Source organism: Drosophila suzukii, chromosome Y (genome assembly GCF_043229965.1).
Source record: "Drosophila suzukii chromosome Y, CBGP_Dsuzu_IsoJpt1.0, whole genome shotgun sequence".
In the NCBI taxonomy this organism is placed as follows: domain Eukaryota; kingdom Metazoa; phylum Arthropoda; class Insecta; order Diptera; family Drosophilidae; genus Drosophila; species Drosophila suzukii.
In genome coordinates, this window is record NC_092085.1 from 12291931 (window position 1) to 12310941 (window position 19011).

At 35.8% G+C, this 19011-nt stretch overlaps 1 protein-coding gene across 2 annotated transcripts; it reads right to left on the minus strand.

The window, feature by feature from the left end:
• Window positions 1–12651: 12651 nt before the first annotated feature.
• LOC139353568 (uncharacterized) lies at window positions 12652–15558 on the minus strand. 2 transcript variants are annotated; one of them, XM_070997923.1, is made up of 2 exons: window positions 14014–15558; window positions 12652–13955 (listed from the first exon to the last, which is right to left on the minus strand). In XM_070997923.1, exon 1 carries the CDS (start codon window positions 15526–15528, stop codon window positions 14425–14427), a length of 1104 nt encoding a protein of 367 aa, XP_070854024.1. In that variant the 5' UTR covers window positions 15529–15558; the 3' UTR covers window positions 12652–13955; window positions 14014–14424. The 2 variants fall into 2 exon arrangements, with proteins under 2 accessions (XP_070854024.1, XP_070854023.1); XM_070997922.1 differs by having other exon boundaries at window positions 12652–13958.
• Window positions 15559–19011: the final 3453 nt, after the last annotated feature.

The following is a 19011-nucleotide window of genomic DNA, read 5'->3' on the forward strand; positions in this document are numbered from 1 at the left end:
TCATCCGGACAGACAGACGGACAGACGGACAGACGGACAGACGGACATGGCTAGATCGACTCGGCTAGTGATCCTGATCAAGAATATATATACTTTATGGGGTCGGAAACGCTTCCTTCTGCCTGTTACATACTTTCCGACGAATCTAGTATACCCTTTTACTCTACGAGTAACGGGTATAAAAATATGGGGGAAAAGAAGAAAAATTAATATATGATAATGACAGTTCTTTTAACCTACTTTCCTTATCTGAAGAAAAAACAATTCTTCCATTAAAGGAATTTATTATACGAAAATACTTTGATGAAAAAGCCAAAATCAGAACTGAGTCTGAAGAGGCAAATCAAAGCAAAACAAGTTTGGGATTATAATATCCTGTACACGCCGTCCTTGAAGTATCCGACAAAAATTCTAGTTTGGGATTCAAAAATCCTGAGCGCGCCGTCGTTGAAGTATCCGACAAAAATTCAAGTTTGGGGTTAAAGAGTCCTGAACAAGCCGTCGTTGATTTATCCGACAACAATGAAGTAAACAATATGAGTGAATCAATTCCAAACCAAAGAATGGATTTGGAAAATGAGATAATAAATATTATCAATAAAGAGCACTCGAAGATAAACATGCAAATCCCTTTCAGGACTGATATTCGCGGTGAAATAAACACCGAAAACGATAGAGCTATTTATAGTAAACAGTATCCCTATGCTCTATCAGCGTCAGATTTCGTAAACTCTGAAGTTAATCGCATGTTAAAAGAAGGAAGTATAGACCAAGCAAAAGCCCTTATATTTCTCCAGTTTTAGTGGTACCAAAAAAAGGATTTATTGAGGATGGTACTGCAAAACTAAGATTAGTTATAGACTATAAGAAACTAAATGAAAACACCATTCCCGACAGATATCCAATGCAAGATCCTTCAGTGATCTTGTCAAATCTTGAAAAGGCTAAATACTTTTCCACGATCGACTTTTAGTCTGGGTTTCACCAGATTCTAATGAAAGAAACAGACATTAAAAAAACCTCATTTTCTATAAATAACGGAAAATATGAATTCTTGAGAATGCCATTTGGGCTAACAAACGCTCCCAGAATATTCCAACGTGCAATGGATGACATTTTGAGAGAACAAGTAGGTAAAACATGTCACGTATACATGGATGACATTATTATATTTTCTAAAACAATAGAACAACACTACAAGGACTTAATCGTCATAATTAATACATTGCTGAACGCAAATATGAAAATTTCAATTGAAAAATCAAAGTTCTTCAAATTAGAAACCACTTTTCTTGGCTACGTTGTTTCCCACAATGTAATCAAAACAGACTCCGAAAAAATATCTACAATATTAAAGTATCCAATTCCAAAGACATTCGAGAGCTTAGAAGCTTCCTAGGCCTTACCGGCTATTACAGAAAATTTGTGCAAAACTACGCAAAAATTGCAAAACCGCTAACAAAGTATTTGGAAGCTCAAAATGGTAAAGTATCCAAAAAAATGTCCCGTAAAACTTCCATACAGTTGTACGATTCAGCTGCAAGAGCTTTTAACGAGCTCAAAGATAATTTAATTGCACAAATCGAATTGGTACAACCTGATTATAATAAAAAATTCACTTTAACGACCGATGCGTCCGATCTAGCTATTGGTGCTGTTCTTTCTCAGGAAGGAAAACCAATAACCTTCATTTCAAAAACTCTAACTAAAGCCGAACAAGTATATGCCACCAATAAGAAAGAACTTTTAGCAATAGTTTGGGCATTTAAAAATTTGCGAAACTATTTATACGGCGTTAACAACATAGAAATCTATACAGATCACCAACCACTGTCTTTCTCGATCTCTCAAAAAAATCCAAACATCGAGATGAAAAGATGGTACTCATTCATTGAAAGTTACTCTCCCAAAATAATTTATAAACCAGGATCTACCAACGTAGTTGCTGACGCCATATCAAGAATTCAAATTAACAACCTAACGGACAGTAACGAGTCGGTCTCAGATCAAAACACTCAGCATTCTGCAGAGAGTAGTTTTGAGAATGTTATACAAAAAACCCGCAAACCCTTAAACCAGCTTAAGCAATAATTGCTAATAGCAACGGGGAGGTATACAATACATGAGATGGTCAACATATTCGGAAATACCAGACATATAATAGAATATGATACCCCGGAAAATTTGGTATCAATCTTAAGGGAATATATCCCTATTAACATAACAATAGGTATTCAATGTACTTTAGAAGACTTATACAAAATTCAAAACCCACTTAAAGAAAATTTCACGAATATATTCCTATACACAAAAATATTCGTCCAAGATGTAGAAAATCCTGAAGACAGACCATTAATAATAGAAGAAACTCATTGTAGAGCACACAGGGGATTGGACGAAAATTACAAGCAAATTAACAGATTGGCCAAATTTGAACAAAAAACTCAAGGAGTACATAAAGAACTGTACAATTTGTAATAGCAACAATTATAATAGACACCCTGTACTAATTCCTATTGGACAAGCACCCATCCCAAGTAAAGAAGGAGAAAATTTGCATATCGACATTTTTTACGCTCAGAATTTAATGTTCATTACTTGTATTGATTCATATTCAAAATACTTAGTTGTAAAGGAGATTCAAAATAAACTCAACATAGAAACCAAAATTTCAGAAATATTGCAACATTTTCCACTTGCTAAAACTTTAATGATGGATAACGAGCCTAGTTTTTCATCAACACAATTTAAATCCTTCGCACAAAGATGCGGTATTAATTTATATTTCGCAGATCCTCGCCATAGTACGTCCAACGGACAAATAGAAAGGGCTCATTCAACCCTTACTGAAATTGCTCGTTGCATCAAAGATGAACTTAACTTAGTTGATTATTCTGAAGTTATAATTAGACCAGCTCAGAAGTATAACATGACTATACATTCCATTACCAACCAACGACCGTAGGATATATTATACAATAAAATCGGACATGATACTGTTCCACAGTTATTAAAACAGGCACAAGAGAAAATGTTAAGTTCTCACAAAAAAGGTAGAAAGGAAAAGGACTATCTCGTAGGGGAAGTCATTTATGAGAAAAAACACGGGGAAAGGAATAAGCTTAACTCTAGATATAAAAAACAAGTAGTTAAGGTGAATTTACATAAAATGGTTATCATAAACAACAGATATCGTACGATTCATATAGATAACATCAAATCTTAAACACAGTTTGTCTTAAATTACAGAAAATGAATTCAAAAATATTTTGTATTATTGATAGTAGCGAAATAATGGATTACACGAATCATGATTTAATTCAAAATAATAACAATCAATTTGTTATTAACTCAAAGTTATTTAAAGAAATAAAAACCCTATCTGAGAATCTTCAAACAGTTATTTCAAATCAAGAATTTCCATTCAGAAAACACCGCCTTCGCTTGCTCACTTACGATCTGATGAATTTAATGGATACAATTACATTAACAAAAATAAATGTTTTCAACACTAAAATTCTGAACGCTGAAGAAATACAAGAAATATATAAACACGAACAGAAACCTGTATTAATTACTGACATATTAGATATATCAAAATTTAAAATCGCCATACACCAAGAATTAATTGTAATATATATAAAATACCCCATCATAACTAACCGAAGTCTATAACGCAAGATCCATCTCACACAATGATGGAAAACTATTCATTCATAATCATGTCGCCAAATGTAACAATAGGTACTATGTAATTTCTAATTTTAAGACAGAAATATTTAATAATTATGGCACTTTAAGCCCAGAAAGTACTTGTTTCACTAGGCTACTAAATGGAGAAAAATCGATTTGTAATAAAATCCGGGAATATAATAAAAAAAAATGATGTAATCCAAGAAGGAGCCATTTATATAAATGGTTATAATACTGTTAATGATACTCATTTAAATGGGTCATTTTTAATTACTTTTAATAGTACTACTACAATAAATAATATATCCTACTCTAATCTCGACCATAAGATAATAGAATATATCACTGCTAAACAGTATAATGATTTTTTAGTATCCGTATATCTTATGTCAAATGATTCGGAACTTTCATTCGATAACATTAACATATTAAACCCATTTATTCAAATTAAACAAACTCAAATCCCAATAACTTATACTGATCATGTTAATTTTAATATATGTAATTACCACGCTTGTACTTAAATTCAAAAAATATCTAATATTCAATCCACGGCAAATTCATATTGAAATAACCCCCGAAAATAATATGTCCGAAAATGAAAATACCACTGAGGATCAAATTATAGTCGAATTGACAAATCATCTAAATTTAGTTTATCCGACACTTCCAATGAATCGGGACGATTCAATTTAGAAGGGGGAGAGTTATCCCGCTCATGATCCCAGCCTCTTTACTCAATTTATAATCAAACCCTTCATATACAATTCTTAGATGAGAACGCTTTCCAGCTCGAGCGCCCAGCCGCCTTACCCAAGTCGTAAACAATTTCTTATAAACAATTCTTAGCTGGGATCCCCTTACTCAGCGTTCCCACAGAATCCCAATTAGCTCCCCCACTTCAATCGAAGTTCATTATTAAGATTCAATTGCGCCGCAGTCCTCCTAACATAAACTAAGCTGGGTCCAGCTAATGTAAACACAAGCATCCGGTCAACACCCGGCGAGCCCCAAAACTGCAGCGTAATCCGTTTGGCAATTGAGCAGAGAATTAGATCATCCAATTTCCGAACTCTCTTGAGTCCAACTCTTAATGAGTTCCCCAATTCTCTTAAACCGAGGTTTGATTATCAGATAAGCGGCCCTTGGCCAGGGAGTCCGTTTTTGCATCCGAGAAGATCGGTTGTATAAGAAGTTAATTGTGAACCGCCAAGAATAAAAGTCGATACTAAGGAAATATTGTGAAGTTAGTGAATAAAAAATAAAAATAAATTTTTTTAAATAATTCACGAGTGAAGTTATTCATTTTCATACATGTGGCCGTCAGAAAAAACTTGTGACAAACGTTAGGAGTACCTGTGGGGTTAGAAGGAGCGTGGCAATAGGCTTAAGCCTTCTGCTTCTAGTTGCCAATTTCTAAAATTTTATCGTATAGCATAAGTAATAGCATAATATGGTAGCATAAGTAATAAAATCCAACTGTTCAAAAATCTTTAAACGTGTGGACGAAATGGAGATTTACGCGTTATCTTATTTTATTAATATCATTTTTCGAGCTTTTGTTTGTGATTTTCTAGATATTAGCGTTTTAATAAACAGATACTTTTCATAACTGTACCTAAAGCAATTTATAAAAATTTTGAATTAGCGACGGTAGATTGTTTGGAGTAGTTTTCAAACATATTGAAAAATTGGCTGATGAACAACCGTAAGCAATCCAAAAATCAATTTCCGATTTTTTCTGAAAAAAAGCATCATTTTATAAGTTATGCAACTGTGTCGAAAAAGAAATAACTACCACCAAAAAAAATTATAAGAGAAACTAAACTACTACTAGAAACTAAAACAAGGAAGAACGCTATAGTCGAGTACCTCGACTATCAGATACCCGTTACTTTCCTTATCTGAAGTAAAAACAATTCTTCCATTAAAGGAATTTATTATACGAAAATACTTTGATGAAAAAGCCAAAATCAGAACTGAGTCTGAAGTGGCAAATCAAAGCAAAACAAGTTTGGGATTAAAATATCGTGAAGACGCCGTCCTTGAAGTATCCGACAAAAATTCTAGTTTGGGATTCAAAAATCCTTAGCGCGCCGTCGTTGAAGTATCCGACAAAAATTCAAGAAACTAAGATTGGGGTTAAAGAGTCCTGAACAAGCCGTCGTTGATTTATCCGACAACAATGAAGTAAACAATATGAGTGAATCAATTCCAAACCAAAGAATGGATTTGGAAAATGAGATAATAAATATTATCAATAAAGAGCACTCGAAGATAAACATGCAAATCCCTTTCAGGACTGATATTCGCGGTGAAATAAACACCGAAAAAGATAGAACTATTTATAGTAAACAGTATCCCTATGCTCTATCAGCTTCAGATTTCGTAAACTCTGAAGTTAATCGCATGTTAAAAGAAGGAAGTATAAGACCAAGCAAAAGCCCTTATATTTCTCCAGTTTTAGTGGTACCAAAAAAAAGGATTTAATGAAGATGGTACTGCAAAACTAAGATTAGTTATAGACTATAAGAAACTAAATGAAAACACCATTCCCGACAGATATCCAATGCAAGATCCTTCAGTGATCTTGTCAAATCTTGAAAAGGCTAAATACTTTTCCACGATCGACTTTTAGTCTGGGTTTCACCAGATTCTAATGAAAGAAACAGACATTAAAAAAACCTCATTTTCTATAAATAACGGAAAATATGAATTCTTGAGAATGCCATTTGGGCTAACAAACGCTCCCAGAATATTCCAACGTGCAATGGATGATATTTTGAGAGAACAAGTAGGTAAAACATGTCACGTATATATGGATGACATTATTATATTTTCTAAAACAATAGAACAACACTACAAGGACTTAATCGTCATAATTAATACATTGCTGAACGCAAATATGAAAATTTCAATTGAAAAATCAAAGTTCTTCAAATTAGAAGCCACTTTTCTTGGCTACGTTGTTTCCCATAATGTAATCAAAACAGACTCCCAAAAAATATCTACAATATCAAAGTATCCAATTCCAAAGACATTCGAGAGCTTAGAAGCTTCCTAGGCCTTACCGGCTATTACAGAAAATTTGTGCAAAACTACGCAAAAATTGCAAAACCGCTAACAAAGTATTTGGAAGGTCAAAATGGTAAAGTATCCAAAAAAATGTCCCGTAAAACTTCCATACAGTTGGACGATTCAGCTGTAAGAGCTTTTAACGAGCTCAAAGATAATTTAATTGCACAAATCGAATTGGTACAACCTGATTATAATAAAAAATTCACTTTAACGACAGATGCGTCCGATCTAGCTATTGGTGCTGTTCTTTCTCAGGAAGGAAAACCAATAACCTTCATTTCAAAAACTCTAACTAAAGCCGAACAAGTATATGCCACCAATAAGAAAGAACTTTTAGCAATAGTTTGGGCATTTAAAAATTTGCGAAACTATTTATACGGCGTTAACAACATAGAAATCTATACAGATCACCAACCACTGTCTTTCTCGATCTCTCAAAAAAATCCAAACATCGAGATGAAAAGATGGTACTCATTCATTGAAAGTTACTCTCCCAAAATAATTTATAAACCAGGATCTACCAACGTAGTTGCTGACGCCATATCAAGAATTCAAATTAACAACCTAACGGACAGTAACGAGTCGGTCTCAGATCAAAACACTCAGCATTCTGCAGAGAGTAGTTTTGAGAATGTTATACAAAAAACCCGCAAACCCTTAAACCAGCTTAAGCAATAATTGCTAATAGCAACGGGGAGGTATACAATACATGAGATGGTCAACATATTCGGAAATACCAGACATATAATAGAATATGATACCCCGGAAAATTTGGTATCAATCTTAAGGGAATATATCCCTATTAACATAACAATAGGTATTCAATGTACTTTAGAAGACTTATACAAAATTCAAAACCCACTTAAAGAAAATTTCACGAATATATTCCTATACACAAAAATATTCGTCCAAGATGTAGAAAATCCTGAAGACAGACCATTAATAATAGAAGAAACTCATTGTAGAGCACACAGGGGATTGGACGAAAATTACAAGCAAATTAACAGATTGGCCAAATTTGAACAAAAAACTCAAGGAGTACATAAAGAACTGTACAATTTGTAATAGCAACAATTATAATAGACACCCTGTACTAATTCCTATTGGACAAGCACCCATCCCAAGTAAAGAAGGAGAAAATTTGCATATCGACATTTTTTACGCTCAGAATTTAATGTTCATTACTTGTATTGATTCATATTCAAAATACTTAGTTGTAAAGGAGATTCAAAATAAACTCAACATAGAAACCAAAATTTCAGAAATATTGCAACATTTTCCACTTGCTAAAACTTTAATGATGGATAACGAGCCTAGTTTTTCATCAACACAATTTAAATCCTTCGCACAAAGATGCGGTATTAATTTATATTTCGCAGATCCTCGCCATAGTACGTCCAACGGACAAATAGAAAGGGCTCATTCAACCCTTACTGAAATTGCTCGTTGCATCAAAGATGAACTTAACTTAGTTGATTATTCTGAAGTTATAATTAGACCAGCTCAGAAGTATAACATGACTATACATTCCATTACCAACCAACGACCGTAGGATATATTATACAATAAAATCGGACATGATACTGTTCCACAGTTATTAAAACAGGCACAAGAGAAAATGTTAAGTTCTCACAAAAAAGGTAGAAAGGAAAAGGACTATCTCGTAGGGGAAGTCATTTATGAGAAAAAACACGGGGAAAGGAATAAGCTTAACTCTAGATATAAAAAACAAGTAGTTAAGGTGAATTTACATAATAAGGTTATCATAAACAATAGATATCGTACGATTCATAAAGATAACATCAAATCTTAAACACAGTTTGTCTTAAATTACAGAAAATGAATTCAATAATATTTGTATTATTGATAGTAGCGAAATAATGGATTACACGAATCATGATTTAATTCAAAATAATAACAATCAATTTGTTATTAACTCAAAATTATTTAAAGAAATAAAAACCCTATCTGAGAATCTTCAAACAGTTATTTCAAATCAAGAATTTCCATTCAGAAAACACCGCCTTCGCTTGCTCACTTACGATCTGATGAATTTAATGGATACAATTACATTAACAAAAATAAATGTTTTCAACACTAAAATTCTGAACGCTGAAGAAATACAAGAAATATATAAACGCGAACAGAAACCTGTAGTAATTACTGACATATTAGATATATCAAAATTTAAAATCGCCATACACCAAGAATTAATTGTAATATATATAAAATACCCCATCATAACTAACCGAAGTCTATAACGCAAGATCCATCTCACACAATGATGGAAAACTATAAATTCATAATCATGTCGCCAAATGTAACAATAGGTACTATGTAATTTCTAATTTTAATACAGAAATATTTAATAATTATGGCACTTTAAGCCCAGAAAGTACTTGTTTCACTAGGCTACTAAATGGAGAAAAATCGATTTGTAATAAAATCCGGGAATATAATAAAAAAAAATGATGTAATCCAAGAAGGAGCCATTTATATAAATGGTTATAATACTGTTAATAATACTCATTTAAATGGGTCATTTTTAATTACTTTTAATAGTACTACTACAATAAATAATATATCCTACTCTAATCTCGACCACAAGATAATAGAATATATCACTGCTAAACAGTATAATGATTTTTTAGTATCCGAATATCTTATGTCAAATGATTCGGAACTTTCATTCGATAACATTAACATATTAAACCCATTTATTCAAATTAAACAAACTCAAATCGCAATAACTTATACTGATCATGTTAATTTTAATATATGTAATTACCACGCTTGTACTTAAATTCAAAAAATATCTAATATTCAATCCACGGCAAATTCATATTGAAATAACCCCCGAAAATAATATGTCCGAAAATGAAAATACCTCTGAGGATCAAATTATAGTCGAATTGACAAATCATCTAAATTTAGTTTATCCGACACTTCCAATGAATCGGGACGATTCAATTTAGAAGGGGGAGAGTTATCCCGCTCATGATCCCAGCCTCTTTACTCAATTTATAATCAAACCCTTCATATACAATTCTTAGATGAGAACGCTTTCCAGCTCGAGCGCCCAGCCGCCTTACCCAAGTCGTAAACAATTTCTTATAAACAATTCTTAGCTGGGATCCCCTTACTCAGCGTTCCCACAGAATCCCAATTAGCTCCCCCACTTCAATCGAAGTTCATTATTAAGATTCAATTGCGCCGCAGTCCTCCTAACATAAACTAAGCTGGGTCCAGCTAATGTAAACACAAGCATCCGGTCAACACCCGGCGAGCCCCAAAACTGCAGCGTAATCCGTTTGGCATTTGAGCAGAGAATTAGATCATCCGATTTCCGAACTCTCTTGAGTCCAACTCTTAATGTGTTCCCCAATTCTCTTAAACCAAGGTTTGATTATCAGATAAGGGGTCCTTGGCCAGGGAGTCCGTTTTTGCATCCGAGAAGATCGGTTGTATAAGGTGTTAATTGTGAACCGCCAAGAATAAAAATCGATACTAAGGAAATGTTGTGAAGTTAGTGAATAAAAAATAAAAATAAATTTTTTTAAATAATTCACGAGTGAAAAAACTTGTGACAAACGTTAGGAGTACCTGTGGGGTTAGAAGGAGCGTGGCAATAGGCTTAAGCCTTCTGCTTCTAATTGCCACTTTCTAAAATTTTATCGTATAGCATAAGTAATAGCATAATATGGTAGCTTAAGTAATAAAATCCAACTGTTCAAAAATCTTTAAACGTGTGGACGAAAGGGAGATTTACGCGTTATCTTATTTTATTAATATCATTTTTCGAGCTTTTGTTTGTGATTTTTTAGATATTACCGTTTTAATAAACAGATACTTTTCATAACTGTACCTCAAGCAATTTATAAAAATTTTGAATTAGCGACGGTAGATTGTTTGGAGTAGTTTTCAAACATATTGAAAAATTGGCTGACGAACAACCGTAAGCAACCCAAAAATCAATTTCCGATTTTTTCTGAAAAAAAGCATAATTTTATAAGTTGTGCAACTGTGTCGAAAAAGAAATAACTACCACCAAAAAAATTATTATTATTGTTATATTATTACTCCAAATAATCTACCGTCGCTAATTCAAAATTTTTATAAATTGCTTGAGGTACTGTTATGAAAAGTATCTGTTTATTAAAACGCTAATATCTAGAAAAAATGTTTGACACGCCCACTTTAAAGCCCACAAACCGCACACAACTTCTACAAATCGTAAGTATGATCGCGGATATCTCGGTAACTATCAAAGACAGAGAATTGGGATTTCATATTTAGATTCCGTAGCTTTCTACGCAAGTTTGTTACTCGAATATGCCACGCCCACTCTAACGCCCACAAAACTCAAAAACCTGTGGCACCCACAATTTGCATGCTAGATATAAACTTTTAACTGAAATGTATTAGTCTCGTCAATACCTATCGATTGAACCAAAATAAGTTTGGCACGACCACTCTAACGCCCATAATGCTTAAATCTGTCTACCGCCCACATAACCATATACTGTGATTAGGGGTAGGTTTCGCATTTCAGTCTCGCTTTGCTGCTTACATACCTCCATTTCCCTTTTGTCCCTTTAGCTGAGTAACGGGTATCTAATAGTCGAGGTACTGGACTATAGCGTTCTTCCTTATTATACCCGTTACTCGTAGAGTAAAAGGGTATAATAGATTCGTCGGAAAGTATGTTACATGCAGAAAAAAACGTTTCCGAACCTGTAAAGTATATATATTCTTGATCAGGATCACTAGGTGAGCCGGTCTAGCCATGTCCGTCTGTCCGTATGAACGCTGAAATCTCGGAAACAAAGCTACAATACTTAGATTAGGCGTGCAGATTTCTGATATTCTTGCGCAGCGCAAGTTTGTTTTAGCAGAGTGCCACGCCCACTCTAACGCCCACAAACCGCCCAAAACTGTGGCTCCTACAGTTTTGATGCTAGAATAAAAATTTAAAAACAAAATCAAAAAGTTAGCCACGCCCAATTTAACGCCCAAAAACCGCCCACAAACTTAAAAAAAGTATGAACGCGGATGTCTCGGAAACTATCAAAGATAGAGAAATAGGATCTCAGATTTAGATTCCGTAGCCTTGTTCGCAGCGCAAGTTTGTTACGCAAATATGCCACGCCCTCTCTGACGCCCACAAACCGACCAAACGTGTGGCGCCCACAATTTTCATGCTAGAAACAAAATTTTAACTGAAATGTATTGGTCTAGTCAATACCTATCGATAGATTCAAAAGAAAGTTTGTCAGGCCCACTCTAACGCGCATAACGCTTAAACATGTCTACCGCCCACATAACCACATATTAAGATCACGGATAGGTGGCTCATTTCAATCTCGCTTTGCTGCTTGAATATCTCCATTTCCCTTTGGTCCCATTAGCTTAGTAACGGGTATCTGATAGTCGAGGTACTCGACTATAGCGTTCTTCCTTGTTTTTTATTATTACATAAATACTTTAAAAAAAAAAATAAAATAAGCATTTGTTTTATAATATTTAATAAAGGGACCTTTGAAAATCCTTACGTTATTATTTTTTAAAGAATTTTTCCACCAACTTTATAGGCTTGATAGTGCTCATTAAACTTCAAAAGATCATATTGACCAGTTAAAGAAAAAATATTTCTTTGTCATTATTATTTAAAATTTATCTTATTTTATCAAACTTTATACCCTCCCTATTTGTCTTATCGTTAAACAAAAATCATTTTTATATGTTACCCCTTTGTACTGTAAACTATTTATTATAACCTTGTAACGAACACACTCTATGAGCGTTGTCCACCCTAACACCTCTGTCTACGCTTTGACCGGCCTGCTCAGGGAGATGGGTGTGGGTTTGTGTTAGGATGAAACAAGAGTGTCACAGAACTAACAATAGTAGACAGAGAGACGGTAACGATAAGGATTTTTAACCCATCGGCTAAGATTCGGACGAGAGACTGTACCTATCGAAGACGGAGGCCCAGATGTTATTGGCCACCTTCTATACCCACCCTACCTGTGAAGTCACATTAGACTCCACCCTTAAAACAACCGCTGCGCTACATCCTCTAAGGTGCCCTCAAAAGATCACAACTTAGATCATCTTAAATTTCATTGAATACGGCAAATACGATAATATGGTTCATGGTTCTTAATACTACAAATCCTAACACTAAAGCCTTAAGACTAAGCGTTCTTTACGCCAAAAGACTCTCTATATGATCAAGTGTCAGTACAAGATTATCAAATAGGAAAAGAAATGGATATTTTGTTTACGTTAAATTATTACGAAACTGATTACATATTTTATCGATATGCGGCAAGCTTATTTAAAAATTACAGGAAATCACTTAGGCGGATTACGTTAAATTATATAAGTGCAAACGATTCTTATTTAATATTTATATCAATACGCGAATGTGGAAAAATTACATGTATATATTGGTATCAAAAGTGTGCGGGCTCAGACAAGAATGAATATATATGTAGGAATGTAAATGATTTACGGCTATGCCGTACTTACGAACTCTCCAACGAAGTCAGCAGGCCTGATGACGATCGATGTGCGCTGTAGGATAATTTAATTTAGGTGTATATATGTCATACTATGTCGTAAGCACACACGCAAGTATAAAAGCTAAATAGGAATCGTAAATTAAATTAGAAACTTGTCGTACAAATATTTAGAATAAGAAAATTAAACTACAATCGCTTTAGCGATACAAAAACGAGTTGGCAGTCCCGGCCAAAATTAACTGGAAGCAGAATTGGAACTGAAATTCCAATTGGGATGCGGCGTCCGCCTCCGCTGTCTTGCCCGAATTACGCCGAATCGGCGCCGGTGCGTTTTTCGCCCGAACTGCAACTTGATCTGACTTGTAGATCGTGGTGCGGGCCTGGCAAGGTCAAAACCTCCCGCGGGTTGACTGCGGCGATCCTTGAAGCCGCTTATGGTTTGCCGATGATGAAATTAATCCAGGTGTGGCAAAGAAGACCGATTCCTTTCACGCGGTGTGCGGTATAAGAATCCCAATTGGCGATTATGGCCTGGCGCTGAAGAAATGTATGGTTCCGCTGATGAATCGCTGCACGCGGCACCTGCTCCTTGCTGTGCGCAGAGGGAGGGCTGTAAAACTTCCGTCAATTCCGAGAATTTGCACGTGTCTCTGGTCACTGCTGTTTTTCAGGAATTACAATTAGATTTTTCCAATATATCGTCGAATAATCTTACCACCAATATTGGGAGTGATAACAGGTCGTACTGCTCAACCAAAATTCCTAGAATTTCACACGCGGACGTGTGGATGCGAACGGGTTTGAAAATTATAGCACTTTTTGCAGGGAACGAACCGATCTCGGGAGAAGCTTTCGACAAAGAGGAGGAAATCATGGCGTCTAGAGTGGATGTAGGATGCACAAAATCCCCAAAATCCATAAAAATGGTATTTTTGGTATTCTAGCGAGGATCGGATTCTTGCTACTGAAGGGTTGCATCTGGGCTATTTATGTTAATTACCATGGGTAATGTCTTGACTAGGAATGCCAACTTGGCCGAAAATACTGACTCCCACAACCACAGTTTTGATTTTTAGTCCCTGACTAACAATTAAAACTGAAAAAGGAGTCAGGAGAAGTCAACGCTTTAAAACTTAGTGCCGCGATAAAATTCTTCGTGGCGGTGACACGCCTTAAGCAAAGCTTCCAAAGAAGGGGTGTCAACATGCAGTAACTCAAGTTTCAAGTCTGGCTTAAGATTGTGGCGCACTTCGCTGGCTAGCTCACTATCATGCATGGGCTCTCGGAGGGAATTAGCTATGATAAGCATTGCGTCAAGAAAGTCGTCAAAAACCTGCCTACGACGACGCATGGCACTTTTTATTTCACGGTCTGATCTCTGATCTGAGTATCTCTCCTTTAAGCGTCTGCATAATACATGCCAGTTCATGTCATCTACCGACCTATGGACACGCCAGTAAAAAGATAGAGCAGGACCTGCAAATAGCAAATTTGCAAACTGCGACAACAAATCGAAATTTCCGTTTAGGCTTTGTGTAGTGAGACAGTTTACTCGGTATATAAAATCCTCAATTGCGATGTCGTCAGCTGACCCACTGAATTTGATTCGCCAGTTGGAAATCACATTTGAAATTCTGTCAGGACGATCCAAAGAAAGATCGCTGCGATTGCTTCGCACATCCGGAGAGTTCCTAACTCGCTGACTGTTTTGACCCTGATTGTTCTGGAAACCGACTTGTCCTGAATTGTTACGGAATTCGTGCTGCGTATTGTTATCCACAAACGTAGACCTATTCAATTGGCTAAACATCTGAGTCATTTTCTCTGTGATTTTATCTGTCATGGTTACTTGAAATGTTCTCTGGTTCTCTAACATGCTTTTTTGAAATGCTCGCATTTGATTCGCAAGACTTTGCTGATCTGGGTCTTCGGTTACATCTGAGTCAATAGTTTGCCTATTGTCTTGCTGGGGATTCAAGTTGCCATTGTGAGGGACGATAATATTGTTCTGATTATCGGCGTTACGAGACCTAGATCTGGTCATCATTCGATTTAGCATACCGGAATTCGGATTAGATACCGTCTGGGACTGAGAACATGGTTGAGAGCATGTTGGACAAGTGTTGCTATCCTGCAGCCAGTTTTGTAGACAAGCCTTATGAAAGCAATGTTTACAAGCAGTTTCAATTAAATCCAATTCGAAAACTACTGCGTTGCAGAGGGTGCACATCACTGAGTCATTATCACCTAGAGAAACTAGGTTCTCGTTGCTGTGCCTAACCGACATTTTTAAAACCTAACTAAACAACCAACTAATCTCAAAAACTTAAAAAGAGAAATAGAAGATATACGATATGCGATAGAAATATACGATATGCGATAGAAATGTACGATATGCGATAGAAGTATACGATAATCATTCAACAATGACAAGACGATAAATATCCTTGAGAAATACGGAATGCGGTAGTATCATAAAAATAAGAGGGGCTTATCCTGAGGAGTAATGTAGCAGCAGGTTGATTTTCGTTCGATAGGTACTAATTATTAACTGAAAATGTTTGCGGAATTAATTATATAAAAATAGAATTTTGAGGTCTAACCAATCAAAAGAGGGACTAGCCGAATTTTTCCAGCTAGAACAAATCTCGATTTTAATTGGATAGAAGATGTGGTTTGAAAACTGAAAACTTGGTAAAGAACCGACCTTAAATCAGAACTAAAATTCCGAAGTATCAAATAATCAAAATGGAATGTTTTTAACTATAATGTCCGAGTATGACCGAACTGATAGAAAAAACATGTAACAAAAGTATAACATTTCTGCTGGTATGGCTCCGAATCTATCCAGAGTACCATCAAATCCAAGTCAAAAATGAAACACTAACTGAAACTACAATTTTACAAAAATGGATGGATTGAAATATTTTCGGGAAGCTCGGCTGTCAAACGACAGATGCCTGATCAGGCATCGGGCTGGCCCCACGTTGGGCGCCATTTAATTCTGTAACGAACACACTCTATGAGCGTTGTCCACCCTAACACCTCTGTCTACGCTTTGACCGGCCTGCTCAGGGAGATGGGTGTGGGTTTGTGTTAAGATGAAACAAGAGTGTCACAGAACTAACAATAGTAGACAGAGAGACGGTAACGATAAGGATTTTTAACCCATCGGCTAAGATTCGGACGAGAGACTGTACCTATCGAAGACGGAGGCCCAGATGTTATTGGCCACCTTCTATACCCACCCTACCTGTGAAGTCACATTAGACTCCACCCTTAAAACAACCGCTGCGCTACATCCTCTAAGGTGCCCTCAAAAGATCACAACTTAGATCATCTTAAATTTCATTTAATACGGCAAATACGATAATATGGTTCATGGTTCTTAATACTACAAATCCTAACACTAAAGCCTTAAGACTAAGCGTTCTTTACGCCAAAAGACTCTCTATATGATCAAGTGTCAGTACAAGATTATCAAATAGGAAAAGAAATGGATATTTTGTTTACGTTAAATTATTACGAAACTGATTACATATTTTATCGATATGCGGCAAGCTTATTTAAAAATAACAGGAAATCACTTAGGCGGATTACGTTAAATTATATAAGTGCAAACGATTCTTATTTAATATTTATATCAATACGCGAATGTGGAAAAATTACATGTATATATTGGTATCAAAAGTGTGCGGGCTCAGACAAGAATGAATATATATGTAGGAATGTAAATGATTTTCGGCTATGCCGTACTTACGAACTCTCCAACGAAGTCAGCAGGCCTGATGACGATCGATGTGCGCTGTAGGATAATTTAATTTAGGTGTATATATGTCATACTATGTCGTAAGCACACACGCAAGTATAAAAGCTAAATAGGAATCGTAAATTAAATTAGAAACTTGTCGTACAAATATTTAGAATAAGAAAATTAAACTACAATCGCTTTAGCGATACAAAAACGAGTTGGCAGTCCCGGCCAAAATTAACTGGAAGCAGAATTGGAACTGAAATTCCAATTGGGATGCGGCGTCCGCCTCCGCTGTCTTGCCCGAATTACGCCGAATCGGCGCCGGTGCGTTTTTCGCCCGAACTGCAACTTGATCTGACTTGTAGATCGTGGTGCGGGCTTGGCAAGGTCAAAACCTCCCGCGGGTTGACTGCGGCGATCCTTGAAGCCGCTTATGGTTTGCCGATGATGAAATTAATCCAGGTGTGGCAAAGAAGACCGATTCCTTTCACGCGGTGTGCGGTATAAGAATCCCAATTGGCGATTATGGCCTGGCGCTGAAGAAATGTATGGTTCCGCTGATGAATCGCTGCACGCGGCACCTGCTCCTTGCTGTGCGCAGAGGGAGGGCTGTAAAACTTCCGTCAATTCCGAGAATTTGCACGTGTCTCTGGTCACTGCTGTTTTTCAGGAATTACAATTAGATTTTTCCAATATATCGTCGAATAATCTTACCACCAATATTGGGAGTGATAACAGGTCGTACTGCTCAACCAAAATTCCTAGAATTTCACACGCGGACGTGTGGATGCGAACGGGTTTGAAAATTATAGCACTTTTTGCAGGGAACGAACCGATCTCGGGAGAAGCTTTCGACAAAGAGGAGGAAATCATGGCGTCTAGAGTGGATGTAGGATGCACAAAATCCCCAAAATCCATAAAAATGATATTTTTGGTATTCTAGCGAGGATCGGATTCTTGCTACTGAAGGGTTGCATCTGGGCTATTTATGTTAATTACCATGGGTAATGTCTTGACTAGGAATGCCAACTTGGCCGAAAATACTGACTCCCACAACCTTTTACAAATTTTTTTTATACTACCTAGCTATCCGAAAACTGCTGTTTCTAGATCGCAATAAGTTTCTTTAACTATTGAAAATGTTTTGGGGAATCCTTCTATACTTTTTTCTAAAAACGAGGAATGTTTTTCCTGCACATAACATTTCTAGAATTTTGGAATCTAAAATTCCAAATGTGTTTAGGGGGACCACTTCTTCGAATAATATCTGGGTAGTGAGCTAAAAAATGGTACTTGGGTTTAGGTGGTTTATTAAATAATTGTACATAACCTTCGTTTTGCTCTTTTATTAATATGGTTAATGTGTTTAAGATGCTCAGATCAAAATCACTTTTAAGGAGAATATCAATCATTTTTATTAAAGTGATCATATATGGCCCAACCATATTTCCCACCGCCGCCACCAACAATTAAGGTAAAGTAAAGACTTAGCGTTTTCATTTCCGATGCGGACGTTTTAATCGAAATATTTTTAAAATGATGATGCTCGAAATCTATCGATTTACTTCCTAAATCTGACTCTCCAGAAGACATCGCAGATACTGTATCGGCAGACACCTTGGTACAAATCAAGCACACTGCCAACAGTTCGGCCATCCTGACAATTAGATCGAAATATTTGTATATGTACTTTTAAGATATTTAGAATAGTTTTGATATATATGTTTGCACAACCTTGGTTAACAATGAAGATATAAATAATTTAGATATATATATATAGATTGGCCATTTCCGCAACCGACATGCTTCTACAATTCCATCATAGGGAATTTGGCTTACCTAACATTTTTCAATATCACTTACAACATACCTATCGTTTGGCAAAACTTTTTTGTCGATGTATGGTCGTTTTTACTTTGCCACAAATTTTTTATTTGAGCCAACTGTGGTGGCAATATG